At 51.3% G+C, this 14,863-nt stretch overlaps 1 protein-coding gene across 3 annotated transcripts in view; it reads right to left on the reverse strand.

The window, feature by feature from the left end:
* Positions 1–14,863, reverse strand: part of igsf9ba (immunoglobulin superfamily, member 9Ba) — a 56,303-nt gene that overhangs the window by 33,554 nt on the left and 7,886 nt on the right. For all 3 annotated transcript variants that reach the window (XM_029172564.2, XM_029172565.2, XM_029172566.2), the window contains exons 2-3: positions 11,833–12,030; positions 1,347–1,493 (exon numbers count right to left, since the gene is read on the reverse strand). In XM_029172564.2, the coding sequence (XP_029028397.1) occupies positions 1,347–1,493; positions 11,833–12,030 (345 nt within the window). The remainder of the gene's footprint in view (positions 1–1,346; positions 1,494–11,832; positions 12,031–14,863) is intronic.

Here is a 14,863-nt window from a genome sequence, read left to right on the forward strand (position 1 = left end):
CTAGGCCAGTTTCAAAGTCTAAGGTTCGGTCGTCATTGTAGGTACACTTAAAAAACTGCTGCATTTCTTTGTTGGCTTCGTTAGTTTTTAAATAGTCCAGACAAGCGATGGGCAGATGACACCAAAGTAGGGGAAGAGGGGGAGGGAGGGCGACCAGAGAGAGGGGCCTTAGTGTCCTTCTCGGGCATAAGGCCGTGCCATCTGACACCTGCCACTGGGTGGGCATGGATTCCCCTTCCGCTTGGCAGGAAGTGAAGGCCGGCGAACAGGAACTCAAAGGAAGAGCGTATGCAAATACCAGTGGGCAAAGGAAATGGGTGCCCTTAGTGTCTGTGCGGAGGCCAGACAAAAAGGGCACCTGTGTCTCTCACAGACGCCCATTTAGTGTGTTAGATGTACACACTGACTGCTGCCTTTAACCGTCCAAACCTCAGCCCCAGATGTGCCGATCCCCACGCCCACCCCAAGCCAGCTAGCGTTAGCGTTAGCGTAGCGCCGCGCGCGCCATGACGCCGTTGTGGACATGATCGGCGGTGGCACAGCTCGAAGCAGCGGCGAGCAGCAGGAGACAGGGCTCGGGGCGCATACTGATGAGCGGCGCAACAGAGGTGCAGTGTGCCAGCGCAGGTGACGCCGGGGGTCGCGAACAGAGGCCTTGGTGCAACGCGCCGTGCACAGGAAGTGGCACAGAGAAACGATAGCTACTGTATTTACAGCTGCCGTTCAGTTGAGCAGTGCAGCCTCATTCTTTAGCATCCACAGCTGAATCACACAGAGGACAGACGGTCGGCCTCCAGCGAGGCCTTATTGAAACGTATGGACTGCTGCTTCTAGTCTGCGTGCTCCTCGCAACAGGATTCTCCAAGGCCCTGGGGCATTCCTGCGAAATGCAAAGGCGCAGATTTGATTTTTTTTCCGCCCGGTCATCAGTTTGATGGCTCTCAGGCTTTCACCGATGAACCCTGCTAGAACCGCCTGAAACAGGCCACAATCAATTCTCCTCTAACCAGCCTTTCATCCTTTTTTTTTGCCGGAGGCCCAATGGTTGCTCATCCACATCGGCCTGGAAATAACTTGATCATGACAAGGAGTTCAACTCTCCCCAGGAATTAGCCAGTACAAGTGTGACTGAGGGCTGTCTGCAAGGCTGCATATCATTAGCCACTATACTTATAGTGTAGCAATGACTAGTAGAGTTCCTCCATCCGCTATCACTAGCTTTAAATGTGCTGGTATCTATGTTCGAGCATGCAATTTAAACTATTTTCATGCATTAGCTGTGAGCACATTGTACTGCAAGTGCTAATTCTTCACGGAAGGCCCTTGTGTGCGTGCAGGCGACTCACCGTTGACTGTGAGGTGCACCCAGCTGCCGTTGTGGAAGGTGTCGTACTGTTGCTCCAGCATCAGGACCCTGCACTCGTACCAGCCCTGGTCCTCGGAGCGCACCGGGTCGATCTGCAGGGAGGCCTTCCCATGCAGAGAGGCTCTACCTGCAGACACGGGGTGGTGGGGGGTCACAATTAGCCTCGTTCGTTTGCATGCTCTTTTTCAGCAGCGGTCAGCTCCTCCATTGAAACTCACACCTAGGAGATTTGCTGGTCATCAGTCCTTTATAGCGGTTGGGGGTAAATACAGTGTAATACAACACCACTGTAGCAAATCCACCTTCGTGAAGGTGGTGGCAGTCGTTTTTTTTTATTATCACCTTTGTGAAGGGGAGCTATTATTGCAGCGCTGTTGTATTGGACCAGCATTAGTTTTAGCTACAGGTTGGTGCACTGAGCGTTTAAACCTCTGCTTAGCTCATTTTCTTTCTCTCTGCTCAGCAAATTCAGACTTTGAAGTACTAGTTAATAAAATAAGCACAAGCCTATTTTAGTCCAGCAAAATTCATTCTTTTGTTCTCTTTTTTTGTTAACCTACTTATTCCCACTCAGGAAGTACAACAGTCTGAAGTGTGTCCAAGCTCCGCATGGAAGGCTGGAAAGCACCTCGGACAGGTTGCCAGTATTTCCCAGCGCTAAGGGAGACAGACAATGCTTAACACTCACTGTACATTCATACCCACAGGCAATTTTGAGCCTTCAGTCAGCCTGACGTCCAAGAGGAAGCACAGTCTGCTCTAAAGGACACTTACAGACCTTACCTATAGCACATCCAGTCACTAAGGGTCATAGACAAGCTATTTCTTCGTGTGTCTTTGTGTTAGACTGATTCTTCTCAAAAGTGAACATTAGGCTTGTTCTGTGTACTGTATGACCAAGACCAGGTCAACACGTACAGTAACACATTATCTAGTCGGATTAATACAAGAACAAGTGGCAAAAATTTGAGGGTTTCCAAAGAAGCGTGAGGAGGGAGTTTCAGAGAGTAACAGTTTATTGTGCTCTGTGTGAAATGTAAAGGCGCTGGTGATACTGGGACTTCCAGCTGGTGGTGTCTGAGATACAAACTCCCATTCATAAAGCCCAACTAACATCAATAACAACACAACGACAGACTACATGTCATGTGATTTGAGCTTTTTTCTTCCGTTTTCTTATTAAGAAACAAATAATGACATCAACGTTTACAATTATAGCCTTTTATTGGGGGGCTTTATTGGGGATTAAATACTACCATGAACAATTATTTCCCTGGCACACAAACCCATATACTGTAGAACTGGAGTTTGACTTATTCAACTTTTTAAATTAAACTAAGTACATAAATTACTAAGCGACTAGCTTCAGAAGGTTTATTTTACCTTTGAGGTCAGGCTTTAGTTGTTTCTGCCTATTTCCAGTCTGCTAATGCTCAGATAACATCAAGGTAGATGTAGTTTCATATGAGACCGTTTTCTTCTCATCTAACTTTAACCTTTTTATGTTTTACGCATCAAACATTTGAACATTTTACCACAAATGGAAAACTTTCTGGGGATTATACATAAAAAAAACCACCAAGCGGAGGCGTAACTTGAGCTGATTTAAACTTAAGTTGGTGTCGGCGTGGAAAGAGACCAACCTTCCACTTCACAGGAATCATCTAGTTCTCATAAAACTTCTCCTTCCCGGCCGCTTTCTTCTTCAAGGCTGAGGATAAATTGAAATTCTAAAAGGAGGAAATCGCGAGGGATGGGAGAAGTTCAGGAACGCGGGCGTGGAGAAATCTTGGGCGGCTAAGCTGTCTGTCTCCAAGCCCGCACCCGCTGCTCACATGGCTGCCTCTGACAGGCCGACAGACTCAAACATTCGCTGCTGCTCTGTCTGACGATGGAGCCCTTTTCCACACTTTGATGTGTAGATGTACTGTAAGCCCTGTTTCCTGTTACTTCGCACTGTCAGGCAAATGTACTGACATCGCCGGTGGGCTGACTTGCACCACCAGCACTCACTATAAATGCAACAGATAGATACCCCCTGCCACGGGACTGCTGCCACAGCTGGGGCAGAAAACTGACGGGATATTTCGCTAACAGAAAATCAATAGAGCAAATAGAAGGACAGAAGACTGAGGACTGCAGCCTTGCAGAAATAAAAAAAAAAAAAAGGTGGCTCGTCTTTAAAAAGTCAAGTCTATTTTAGCCCGGGCACTGAAGTGCTGAATGGCGTGAAGGGTAGGGCTCAACCTCCGCTCTCATTTGTCAAGGAGTGAGACGGTGCTGCAGTAAACAGAGTTCACGGGGCTGTATCCATGTCAGGGTGTCCCCCCGGGCCCCCGCGGGGTCCCGTCCGCTCCAACAACGGAGCCGCGGCTCGGAAAAAGGGAACGCTGACAGGCTCGCTGAGGCACAATTAAAGGTGCAAACGCGCCGTAGAGCTCAAAGGCAAAGTGGTTAAGAGCTGATTGAGTGTTACGTTTAACCGATAGTTAAAGCGTTCATTCAGTCTGCTGTCTCCATGCTGCTTAGTCAGGTTGAACCCTTGGATTGTTACTTTGCTAGAGCCTTTATTGGTTTGTGTTGAAATCTCTAGTTTGTTCTACTTTTGTCTATGATTCGTTTTAAGTTTTGTGTTCATTTGAATCGTGAGAATTTGTTTAAACTGTACATATAGATTATCCCCCACATGTACATACAGCACTGTAGCACACATGCATGAGGGTGTAGGATATTTTGTGCTCATGGTTGCACATGTTTTCACTATGATAATACGACCGGTAATGCTAAGCTAAATGCTAACTGGAAGCTAAAGACCACCACTGTGGGCATCCCATATGCTCTGCTTCCATCTTTTCTTCACTGGCCAACAAAGACAAAACTAATGTTTGTATAGCCATGAGCCAAAAAAGAACAAAATGACCCACAACAGTCTGCAAGGAGAAACGTTTCTGCCCCTCCATTTAAATGATTAATGAATAAAGTCATTACGCTGCCTTACACTGTAACTGTAAGTACAGTGTTCATGAATGATTGACTCCGTTTTCAACAGGCGCGTGATGGAAAAACAGCACATTTCCCAATTCTATTCCCATTTATTCACACTGAGCGATAACAATTCCTGGGAATAGCTCAAATGAGTTCGAAGACGGCATGGGACCATTAAGCGCCGCAAATAGCATCTCATAAACTCCAGTCCGGTGTCATTATCACACTGTCACCATGCACATGCAATCCCCAGGACACGCTTTAATCTATGTAATGAGACTGGCCATATTCATGTTGCATCTGCTCCCCGGTACATAATTCCTCAACAGTGGACTTGACGCCACATGGCAGAGGCCCGCTGCTGGAGCGCCAGGGAGCACAGCGGCGGGCGACGCTGTTTGAGGAGCGCTGCTCACTCACGCCCCGCTGTCAGTCAGGAGGTTAACGCGAACAATGCAACGCTCCAGCGGCCGCAGCAGCCACTGTAGCCAGCACGAAACAAAGAGGGATTTCCCCAGACACTCAGTCGCTGCAATTAGGCTCCTCCGCAGTGATGACCCCGCTTAGAAAGCCCACGGGAAGGATTTTCAATAAATTCCATTTCCACTCTATTCATATAAAAAGAAAATCAGAAAAATCTGTTGTGCCCACATTTAGGACATTCACACCACAGGGAGATAAATCCTGCAGCTTTCCGACAAGCTGTGCTTTGCCTTTATTTTACAGCATATTACCGGGTCAGGCGGGGGCTTTGTACTTGCTAAAGAGGTGGGAACAGGAAGGGATAATTCTGACCTCATTCTGACAGCTCACCATCTTGTCACAGACACTGACGCAACATCAGAGGAACCAATTTCCCTGCTGTACGGCGTCTGTGTGAAGCCAGCAGCAAACATACTGTAGAAGCCATCAAAGTGATTTTAGGGCTGTGTAATGCTCAAGAGTGGGACAAGAAGCCCGCGTCATTGATCCACCACTTCAATTGAATGTTTGTCCATTTATGTTGCCTTTACTATGCTGCCTTTGTAACACCATAACGTTTTGTACACTTCATGTTTCATGTTCACCAGCTCCATCATTAGAGGTATTTTTAAGTTCTTTTAGGCCTTTTAGTTCTTTTCATTACAATGTGAATCAATAACAAATTCAATTCAACAATAGCTGACTCACTTTAGATTTTGACCAAACCACTGAATATGACTCTTCTCAGCAACTTCTAGCTTTTAGGAGTAACCTTGAGTTTTGGACTGTTCATCAGCCACTTCTGGTTATGCTACATACTGTACACATATACACAAAACGTTGTTCAAAAGTTGCTACAATGAATATTTATTATTAATATTTGATTAGATCAGATTAAATTGACAAGAATGCTTTTTTGTGTCTGCCTGTATAAATATAAATAATTGTAATGGAACTTTAACTTCTGAAGCTGAAGACAACCTAGCTCAGTGTTAACCCAGTGTTAAGTACAACCCGGCTCTACAGTGAATCCAACCTTTATAATGTAAAGATTACCGTTGTGATCGGTTGAATTAGTTTTAATGAGATGATGATTCACCTACAAAACCTCTGATCATTATATTGTGTTGGTCATGTTTTGCATCCTGGATCCTGTTTTTCATTTATTTTATCCAAAGAGAGTCTGTTTTGCTTGCAGATTAATTCCTCCATCCTCATGAGGTCAAATAATTAATTCATGAAGCTTAAAATCTTTTCATTAAATGAAGTCCATTTCTTGTCTATAATGCCATAAATGCAAATATAAACCCTAAATCCTGTAGATTCAGGGTTGTCACAGCCTGGACTCACTTCCTGTTTTATTTTCTTATACTTCCGGTTTTGTCTTGTCACTTTTGTTTTAGCTTTACTTTGCAGTCACGTGATATCCCCAGCTGTATTCTATCAATCATTACTCACCTGTGTTCTCATTAGTATTTAAGCACCACCTCTAAGCCCAGCACTTCGCCAGATTGTCTCTTTATGTTACTGCCAGCAATCCAGCGTTTTGAATCCATGATCGTGACACCCGTGTATGACCCTGCTTCTCCTGACCCTGATTCTTGTCTAGCCTACGATCCTGCCTTGCCGTGAGTTGACCCTAGCCTGCCTTGTGACCACCGCTTGTCTAAACCCTGTCTGTACTGTACCTGCCTGTTCTGTGTATTGACCTTCGTCTGCCTGACCACGAATTAAGTAAACTGCGTTACCACTCAAGTCTTGTCTTCGCTGTGCATGTGGGTACCTCGGAAGCCGTGACAGTACAATCTGGCCACACTCGGACCCAGCCGGCGTCTTGCATCGGTTTAAGGGCTGCAAGGGATTTTGTTTTGTGTACTCGGACAACGCAGAGTCGTGATGGTTTTTACCTGCTCGAGTCTGCCGGAGGATCTCCGCTGGTGCTTCAAAGAGCTCGCGAGGAATTACGCGGAAGCCCCCAGTCTGAAGGCGCGGCTCCGCGTAATAAAACAGGCGATCGCTATCCTGGAGGAGGAATTTTGGTGGCTTGACTACCCGGGAGTGCAGACGCTTTTTGAGAAACTCCAGTCAATGCGGAAGGATTTGGCACGCGCTCTGCGCGCGGCGCCCGCCAGCGTCTCATCAGCTGTTCCTGCTGCACCGGAAAGCGCTCCTGTCGCTGCTCAGTCGAGTCAAGCTCACGTTCCTGTCGCGCTCAGTCAAGCCAAGCTCGCGTTCCTGACGTCGCTCAGTCGAACCAAGCTCACGTTCCTGTCGCCGCTCAGTCGAGTCAAACTCACTTCCCTGTTGCCACTCAGGCAGATCCAGTCCCTGCTCCAGACGTCGCTCAGGCAGATCCAGCTCTCGTTCCAGACTCCAGCTCATCGAACCAAGTCCATGCCCACGCTACCGCCATAGTTCCCCAGTCCAATTCAGTCCGTGCCGTGGACCCAGCTCCTGCTTCAGCCCTGGCGGTTGAGGAGGTGAAGCCCACAGCTAGTCGTCAGAGGTCCAGACGGCGTCGACGACAGCCGGTTTCCCCTGTCCAGGCCCCAGAGGACTCGGCCACAGAAATCAAGCAGCCCTCTCCGCCAGCAGAAGGCACTCTCGCTCCATCTTACGACATGCCCATCTCCATCGCAGGCATCCCGGACAGCATCTTCCTGCGGATCCGTGCCCAATGCGCCCCTCCGGTCCTGTTCCTGTTTGCCCACTGGCTGAACTCCGCTGAGGCAGAGACCGACCCGGTAATCAAGGAGCGTCACTTCCGTGAAGCCGCCCTGCTCATCGCCCGGAAGCCTGCGCTGCGCGAGGCCCTGGGTTTCATTGAACCCCCGTCAGAGCCTGCACCCGTTCCTGCATCAGAGCCTGCACCCGTTCCTGCATCAGAGCCTGCACCCGTTCCTGCATCAGAGCCTGCACCCGTTCCTGCATCAGAGCCTGCACCCGTTCCTGCATCAGAGCCTGCACCCGTTCCTGCATCAGAGCCTGCATCACTGGCCCCAGCGTCTAAGCCTGCATCACTGGCCCCAGCGTCTAAGCCTGCATCACTGGCCCCAGCGTCTAAGCCTGCATCACTGGCCCCAGCGTCTAAGCCTGCATCACTGGCCCCAGCGTCTAAGCCTGCATCACTGGCCCCAGCGTCTAAGCCTGCATCACTGGCCCCAGCGTCTAAGCCTGCATCACTGGCCCCAGCGTCTAAGCCTGCATCACTGGCCCCAGCGTCTAAGCCTGCATCACTGGCCCCAGCGTCTAAGCCTGCATCACTGGCCCCAGCGTCTAAGCCTGCATCACTGGCCCCAGCGTCTAAGCCTGCATCACTGGCCCCAGCGTCTAAGCCTGCATCACTGGCCCCAGCGTCTAAGCCTGCATCACTGGCCCCAGCGTCTAAGCCTGCATCACTGGCCCCAGCGTCTAAGCCTGCATCACTGGCCCCAGCGTCTAAGCCTGCATCACTGGCCCCAGCGTCTAAGCCTGCATCACTGGCCCCAGCGTCTAAGCCTGCATCACTGGCCCCAGCGTCTAAGCCTGCATCACTGGCCCCAGCGTCTAAGCCTGCATCACTGGCCCCAGCGTCTCCTGTGTCTCTGGCTGCAGCAACTCCCACCCTAGCCTTACCTCAGTCATGCCAAGCCTCAGCCCAGCCTGCAGCAGCTCAAGCCTCAGCCCAGCCTGCAGCAGCTCAAGCCTCAGCTCAGCCTGCAGCAGCTCAAGCCTCAGCTCAGCCTGCAGCAGCTCAAGCCTCAGCTCAGCCTGCAGCAGCTCAAGCCTCAGCTCAGCCTGCAGCAGCTCAAGCCTCAGCTCAGCCTGCAGCAGCTCAAGCCCCAGCTCAGCCTGCAGCAGCTCAAGCCCCAGCTCAGTCACGTCAAGCTCAAGCCCCAGCTCAAGCTTAAGCCTCGGCTCCGCCACGCCAAACTCAAGCTCCATCTTTACGCCAGCTAGCGGACACCTCTGGCCAGTCACACCAGGCCTCAGTTCCTGTTCCTGTTCCTGTCGGCCATATTGAGGCCGTCCCAGTTTCTGTCGGCCATATTGAGGCCGTCCCAGTTTCTGTCGGCCATATTGAGGCCGTCCCAGTTTCTGTCGGCCATATTGAGGCCGTCCCAGTTTCTGTCGGCCATATTGAGGCCGTTCCAGTCCCTGTTCCCGTCGGCCATATTGAGGCCGTTCCAGTCCCTGTTCCCGTCGGCCATATTGAGGCCGTTCTAGTTCCTGTCGGCTCCTCTGAGGAGGACGCCGTTCTAGTTCCTGTCGGCTCCTCTGAGGAGGACGCCGTTCTAGTTCCTGTCGGCTCCTCTGAGGAGGACGCCGTTCTAGTTCCTGTCGGCTCCTCGGAGGAGGACGCCGTTCTAGTTCCTGTCGGCTCTTCTGAGGAGGACGCCGTTCTAGTTCCTGCCACTGTCGGCTCCTCGGAGGCCGCAGCCCCCGACGATCCCCAGGAGGGGGTCGTCCCGGCCGCAGCTCCTGCCGCAGCTCCTGCCGCAGCTCCTGCCGCAGCTCCTGCCGCAGCTCCTGCCGCAGCTCCTGCCGCAGCTCCTGCCGATCCCCAGGAGGGAACCGCTCCCGCCGCAGCGCCTGTTGCAGCTCCTGCCGACCTCCCGGAGGAGGTCGGCCCAGCTCTGTCTCCTGCCGACCTCCAGGAGGAGGTCGGTCCAGCTCTGTCTCCTGCCGACCTCCCGGAGGAGGTCGGTCCAGCTCTGTCTCCTGCCGACCTCCCGGAGGAGGTCGGTCCAGCTCTGTCTCCTGCCGACCTCCCGGAGGACACGCTCGTCTCAGCTCCTGGTGGTCCGGTCCCGGACACGCTCGCCTCAGCCCCTGGTGGTCCGGTCCCGGACACGCTCGCCTCAGCTCCTGGTGGCCCGGTCCCGGCCACGCCCGTCTCAGCTCCTGGTGGCCCGGTCCCGGCCACGCCCGTCTCAGCTCCTGGTGGTCCGGTCCCGGACACGCTCGTCTCAGCTCCTGGTGGTCCGGTCCCGGACACGCTCGTCTCAGCTCCTGGTGGTCCGGTCCCGGACACGCTCGCCTCAGCCCCTGGTGGTCCGGTCCCGGACACGCTCGCCTCAGCCCCTGGTGGTCCGGTCCCGGACACGCTCGCCTCAGCCCCTGGTGGTCCGGTCCCGGACACGTCTGTCTCCGCTCCTGGAGGCCCGGTGCCGGCCACGTCTGCATCGGTTCCTGGTGGTCCGGCTCCGGCCACGTCTCCACGTCTGTCTTCGCCTCTGGTTCCTGCCTCGTCTCCACGTCTGTCTTCGCCTCTGGTTCCTGCCTCATCTCCACGTCTGTCTTCGCCTCTGGTCCCTGCCTCGTCTCCACGTCTGCCCTCGGTTCCTGGTGGCCCGGCTCCGGCCATGTCTGTCCTCGTCTCTGGTCCCAGCCTCGTCTCCACGTCTGTCCCCGTCGCCGTTCCCGGCTTCCCGCCGGCTCTCGCCTCACCTGCCGGACGGAGGGCCAGGTCCTTGGCGAATCCTGTGGCAGGGATGGCGCTGCCTCCTGCGTCGTCGGCCACCTCGGCTGGCCGGTTCCGGAGGCGACCACCTACCGGGAGGTCGCTGTTTCCCGCCCCGACGATGGCGCGGTCTCTGCCATTGCCGACCGCCGCGTCTTCTCAGTTCCCTGGTGCACCCCCGGTCTGGAGAGCACCGGCGCATGTGTTTGGCCACGGGAGGCGTCTTGTTCCGACGCCGGCCTCCTAGAACTCCAGCCTTGCCCTCGGGCACAAGATGTGCCGTCTCGGCCTGGCGGCTGCCCGGCTGGGACTCTCCTCGCATCCACCCTCCTTGAGGAGGTTTCTGGACTTTGTTATCATCCATCATGGACTTTACACTCATGGACTCGGTTCTGTCTTCTGTTATTCGCGCCTTGTGTTTTGTTTTGGCCCGCTTCCTGTCCTCCCTCCGCCCACCCTGCTAGTCGGTCTTGCGCGTTTTGGGGCGCCTGGGAATTCGCCCGTGAGGGGGGAGTTCTGTCACAGCCTGGACTCACTTCCTGTTTTATTTTCTTATAGTTCCGGTTTTGTCTTGTCACTTTTGTTTTAGCTTTACTTTGCAGTCACGTGATATCCCCAGCTGTATTCTATCAATCATTACTCACCTGTGTTCTCATTAGTATTTAAGCACCACCTCTAAGCCCAGCACTTCGCCAGATTGTCTCTTTATGTTACTGCCAGCAATCCAGCGTTTTGAATCCATGATCGTGACACCCGTGTATGACCCTGCTTCTCCTGACCCTGATTCTTGTCTAGCCTACGATCCTGCCTTGCCGTGAGTTGACCCTAGCCTGCCTTGTGACCACCGCTTGTCTAAACCCTGTCTGTACTGTACCTGCCTGTTCTGTGTATTGACCTTCGTCTGCCTGACCACGAATTAAGTAAACTGCGTTACCACTCAAGTCTTGTCTTCGCTGTGCATGTGGGTCCGCTACCTCGGAAGCCGTGACAAGGGTTTATGTTTGCAGGTTGCTCCACTGACCCTGTCCTACAGTACAGCACTGTGTGTGCTCTGTGCTGCATTGCCACTGTGTAGGAACGCATGTACTGTACTGCGTGTGCACAATGTCACAAACTGCTGAGACATAGTTTTTGTTTCTACCCACTAAGAGGCAGCAGATGCCCCTACGCAGCTCTGTGTGGAGCAAAAAGAACCACAACACCTTTCTCTAACTACTTAAAGACTTCAGCGAACTGTACTGGGGCTACAGGTTTTAAGGGGAATCACTGTGGTGTATTTGTACTGTAAGTGCAGGTGAGTCTTCTCAATAAAACAGGTTCGGGTGGTACATGTACACAGTGCTGTGTGTTTAACCTGAGAGGTCTGCAGCAATACAGGAACATCTATACACTGTACGATCAGGAAGTCTTCACAGAATTACTACAGTTCTACAGACTGACTCAGTGCTATATAGAAATAATGATCAGGTCACACACCTGGGCCACTCCATCACCCCATAGACATGAATCTGGACACATTCACTGACACAATACCAAAAAAAGCCATAAGATTACAGGGACAAGTTCCTCCTCTCACCTGTGTACTCTGGATCCACATGAGGAGGGTAGAAGCGGAAGTTGATGAAGAAGGGGATAGGCACTCCAAACTTGAACCACTCCACCACATAAGGGGGCTGCTGGCCGTCCAGGGGAGGGGACACGTCACACCCCAGGATCACGCTCTCACCGGCGCGTGCCGTCACAAACCGGGGCTCCTCTCTCACTCCGTGGGCACCTGGCGGGACAGAAGAGGACTCGTAAAGAGGACAGCTCAGCGCCAGAACGGGGCTCTCACTGCATCTGCAGACGAAGCAGAGAAATCGCCGCGGTCGAGTCATCTTGGACTCATTTACAAACAGTGATCGGTTGGCAAATAAAGGCGATCGACCCAATTACTGTACAATGGATTAAAAGCACGTATTGCTTGTGAAGCGCTGGACACGGAGGCTGCCGTGCACTGTCTGAATGGTCACTATGCACGTGGGTAAACCCTCTCCCCTCGGCTCATCCCTCCCATCATCATCCGTCAGTCGCATCTGTTGGCGAGTGTTTTGTGGCTGTGCCATACTGTACTATAAATGAGCTGCCAAGGCCTCCATTGATCATCGCTGGCTGCTGCTCAGATGAGCTTTACTATGAGCACCACCAGGCCTGGCGCCCGGCCACGAGCGTCCAGGCACGCTGCCGAGCGTTGACCTATCAGATGACTGAAAGGTCGGCGTACCTGCCTCAGCAGAACGCTCACTCTGGGAATGGATTTTCTCCAGCTGCCACCGCCGCTCCCATTGAACGGGCCATATCGCCGCCGTCAGAGCGAGCACGACTGCCCGCCCTCGCCCAGGGGGAGAATCGCTTCAGGGAACAAGAGACATGCTGACATTTCACTCCAGAGAAACACCAGCTGAATAACTTAACGCTTTCATTAACAGTATCATTTGCATTATCAGGGCTCGTTTTTTTTTAAAGGGACAGCAGATTTGGACAACGATTGGGAACTGCTTCCTCTTATACAGAACAAATGCAACCTCTCTTAGACCGAACAGGCAACACATTGTCTTTGGACTGTGGGAGAAAATAAAGCATTAACTCCTCCCCTACTGACCATATGCATCACTTAATGATTGTGTTTACCAGTTTAAGCCGCATTATCCTCTGATAGACTTAATCCACCACGTTTGTTTCAGCCAGAGCAGGATCTGGAGTGAAATGTAGCTGATTTAAACAAAATACACGTTTTAGTGCATGAGGTTCCACACTCCCCCGAACACAAACCAAATGAAGCATGTGCATGCTTTAGTGGACACAACAGGACCACGTAACAATCACAGAGGCTTTTCCATTAAAGAAAACTCAAAGCTGCACATGCTGCTCTTCAGCTTTGTTATCATTGGGCCTGTGATCAAGCAGCATTTTTCATTTAAATGTGCACAGCAGAAAGATCGCTAAGCTGCACAAGTGGGAAGTGCAGAAAGGTTCTGTGAGGCTGCCCTACAACCAGCACAAGCCGTGATCTCAACAAACAAAACATCTGATCCATCCATAATCAAAAGAAAAGCAGAAATCTGCTGAACTAATCCTTCGAGAGTTGTTAAAAAGCCTGAAACTCACACCTGAGTACGTTCCATCGCGGCCTCATTTATAACCCCTTTAAAGACGATTAGCCTAACTCTGCTCAACACCTCATGCAGCTCAGGAGCTGAGAAATAGGAGGTGAATATGAGGTTTACTTCCTTTACACAAATAGAAACATCAGAAAAGGCAAGAAAACACATATTCTGGGTATTTCAACAGGTTCACCTACTGCACTGTACATGTACTACCTGTCATACCACTTCAAACCTTTTTCTGTGCAGGAATCACAAAGTGCATATAGCCTTATACTTCATTAACACCAAATCTACTAGACATTCAAAGAAACAAAGATGACAATAGATCAAAATCTAAATAATTATAACAGTGAAGAGCTTTGAACTGCATCTGGGGCTGTTGGGTATTTGTGTTCGGAGAGAGCAGGCTCCCATTAACAATGAAACACTGGCACATTGTTCACTTTGGGTAAGTAGAGTCACTTGACATGAAGCACAGGCTCAAACCTGGTGGCTACTGAGATCCATTGTTTTCCTCACACAGCTCATGCTGCAGACGTTTAGCTGCTCAAGTTATTTTGGTGGGAGGGGGTGGGGAAAAAAAAGAAGTAGGAGCGATAATAACTCTCAACTTCTTTTATAGGATCCTCCACGAGTGGACGATCAGCAGGAGTTTGGCCTTTTTCATTTGCCTAATGGAGACACAGTGACTGCACAGGGTTTATATGGGGCTTATTGGGGAAAAACAGTGAGGCTCTAGGCAAGACATGCAGGGTCCAAGCTGAAGACCCTCCAAAAACACAGAATAAAGGGATCAATACAGTTAAAACATGATGGCATATCAGAATTGCTTTGGCACTGTAAACGTCAACTTAACTGTAATTGCAGAGTGAAGACTGAGATACACGGAGGCAGAATTCTGTTGAGTAAGATCTGCATAAATCAGACAGGTGATAAATCCAGGGGACCAATATGTTTTATCTCCTCTCAGCATATAGTGGATTTACTGCTATGATCACGAATTCCTGAAGGGCAACAATTCTGCCACCCGTCAAATAAATCACCTGAAAGGCAGACAGTCCACGTACAAAAGGCAAAGCACTCGTTGCGGGTTCAAGAGGAACGCCACGGCAGGTGAGTCGACATGTCTGTTACAATTACCCGCCATCCGAGCTGACAGCTCAAACGCCAACGTGTCCTGACTGACAGTAAATTCCTATTTACTATTATGTTTGAAATGCCTGTGCTCATCATACAGTAGAGCACAAATCTCTCCCTAGTGTTGTCAAAGGGATCCGATGGGCTCGCTGCTGCCTCCGGTGGCCATGGGGGGGTAAACACCGGCGCTGCAGTTCTCATCAAGCACCAGAGAGAACTCAAACAGGAACAGGGGGTGTGAATTCACACCAGAGCTGCTTTAGGCCCCGCAGGATGAAATAAAACAAATTAGCAAAGCACAGCACCGTTAGAGCACAGCGGACA

Source organism: Betta splendens, chromosome 13 (assembly GCF_900634795.4).
Source record: "Betta splendens chromosome 13, fBetSpl5.4, whole genome shotgun sequence".
In the NCBI taxonomy this organism is placed as follows: domain Eukaryota; kingdom Metazoa; phylum Chordata; class Actinopteri; order Anabantiformes; family Osphronemidae; genus Betta; species Betta splendens.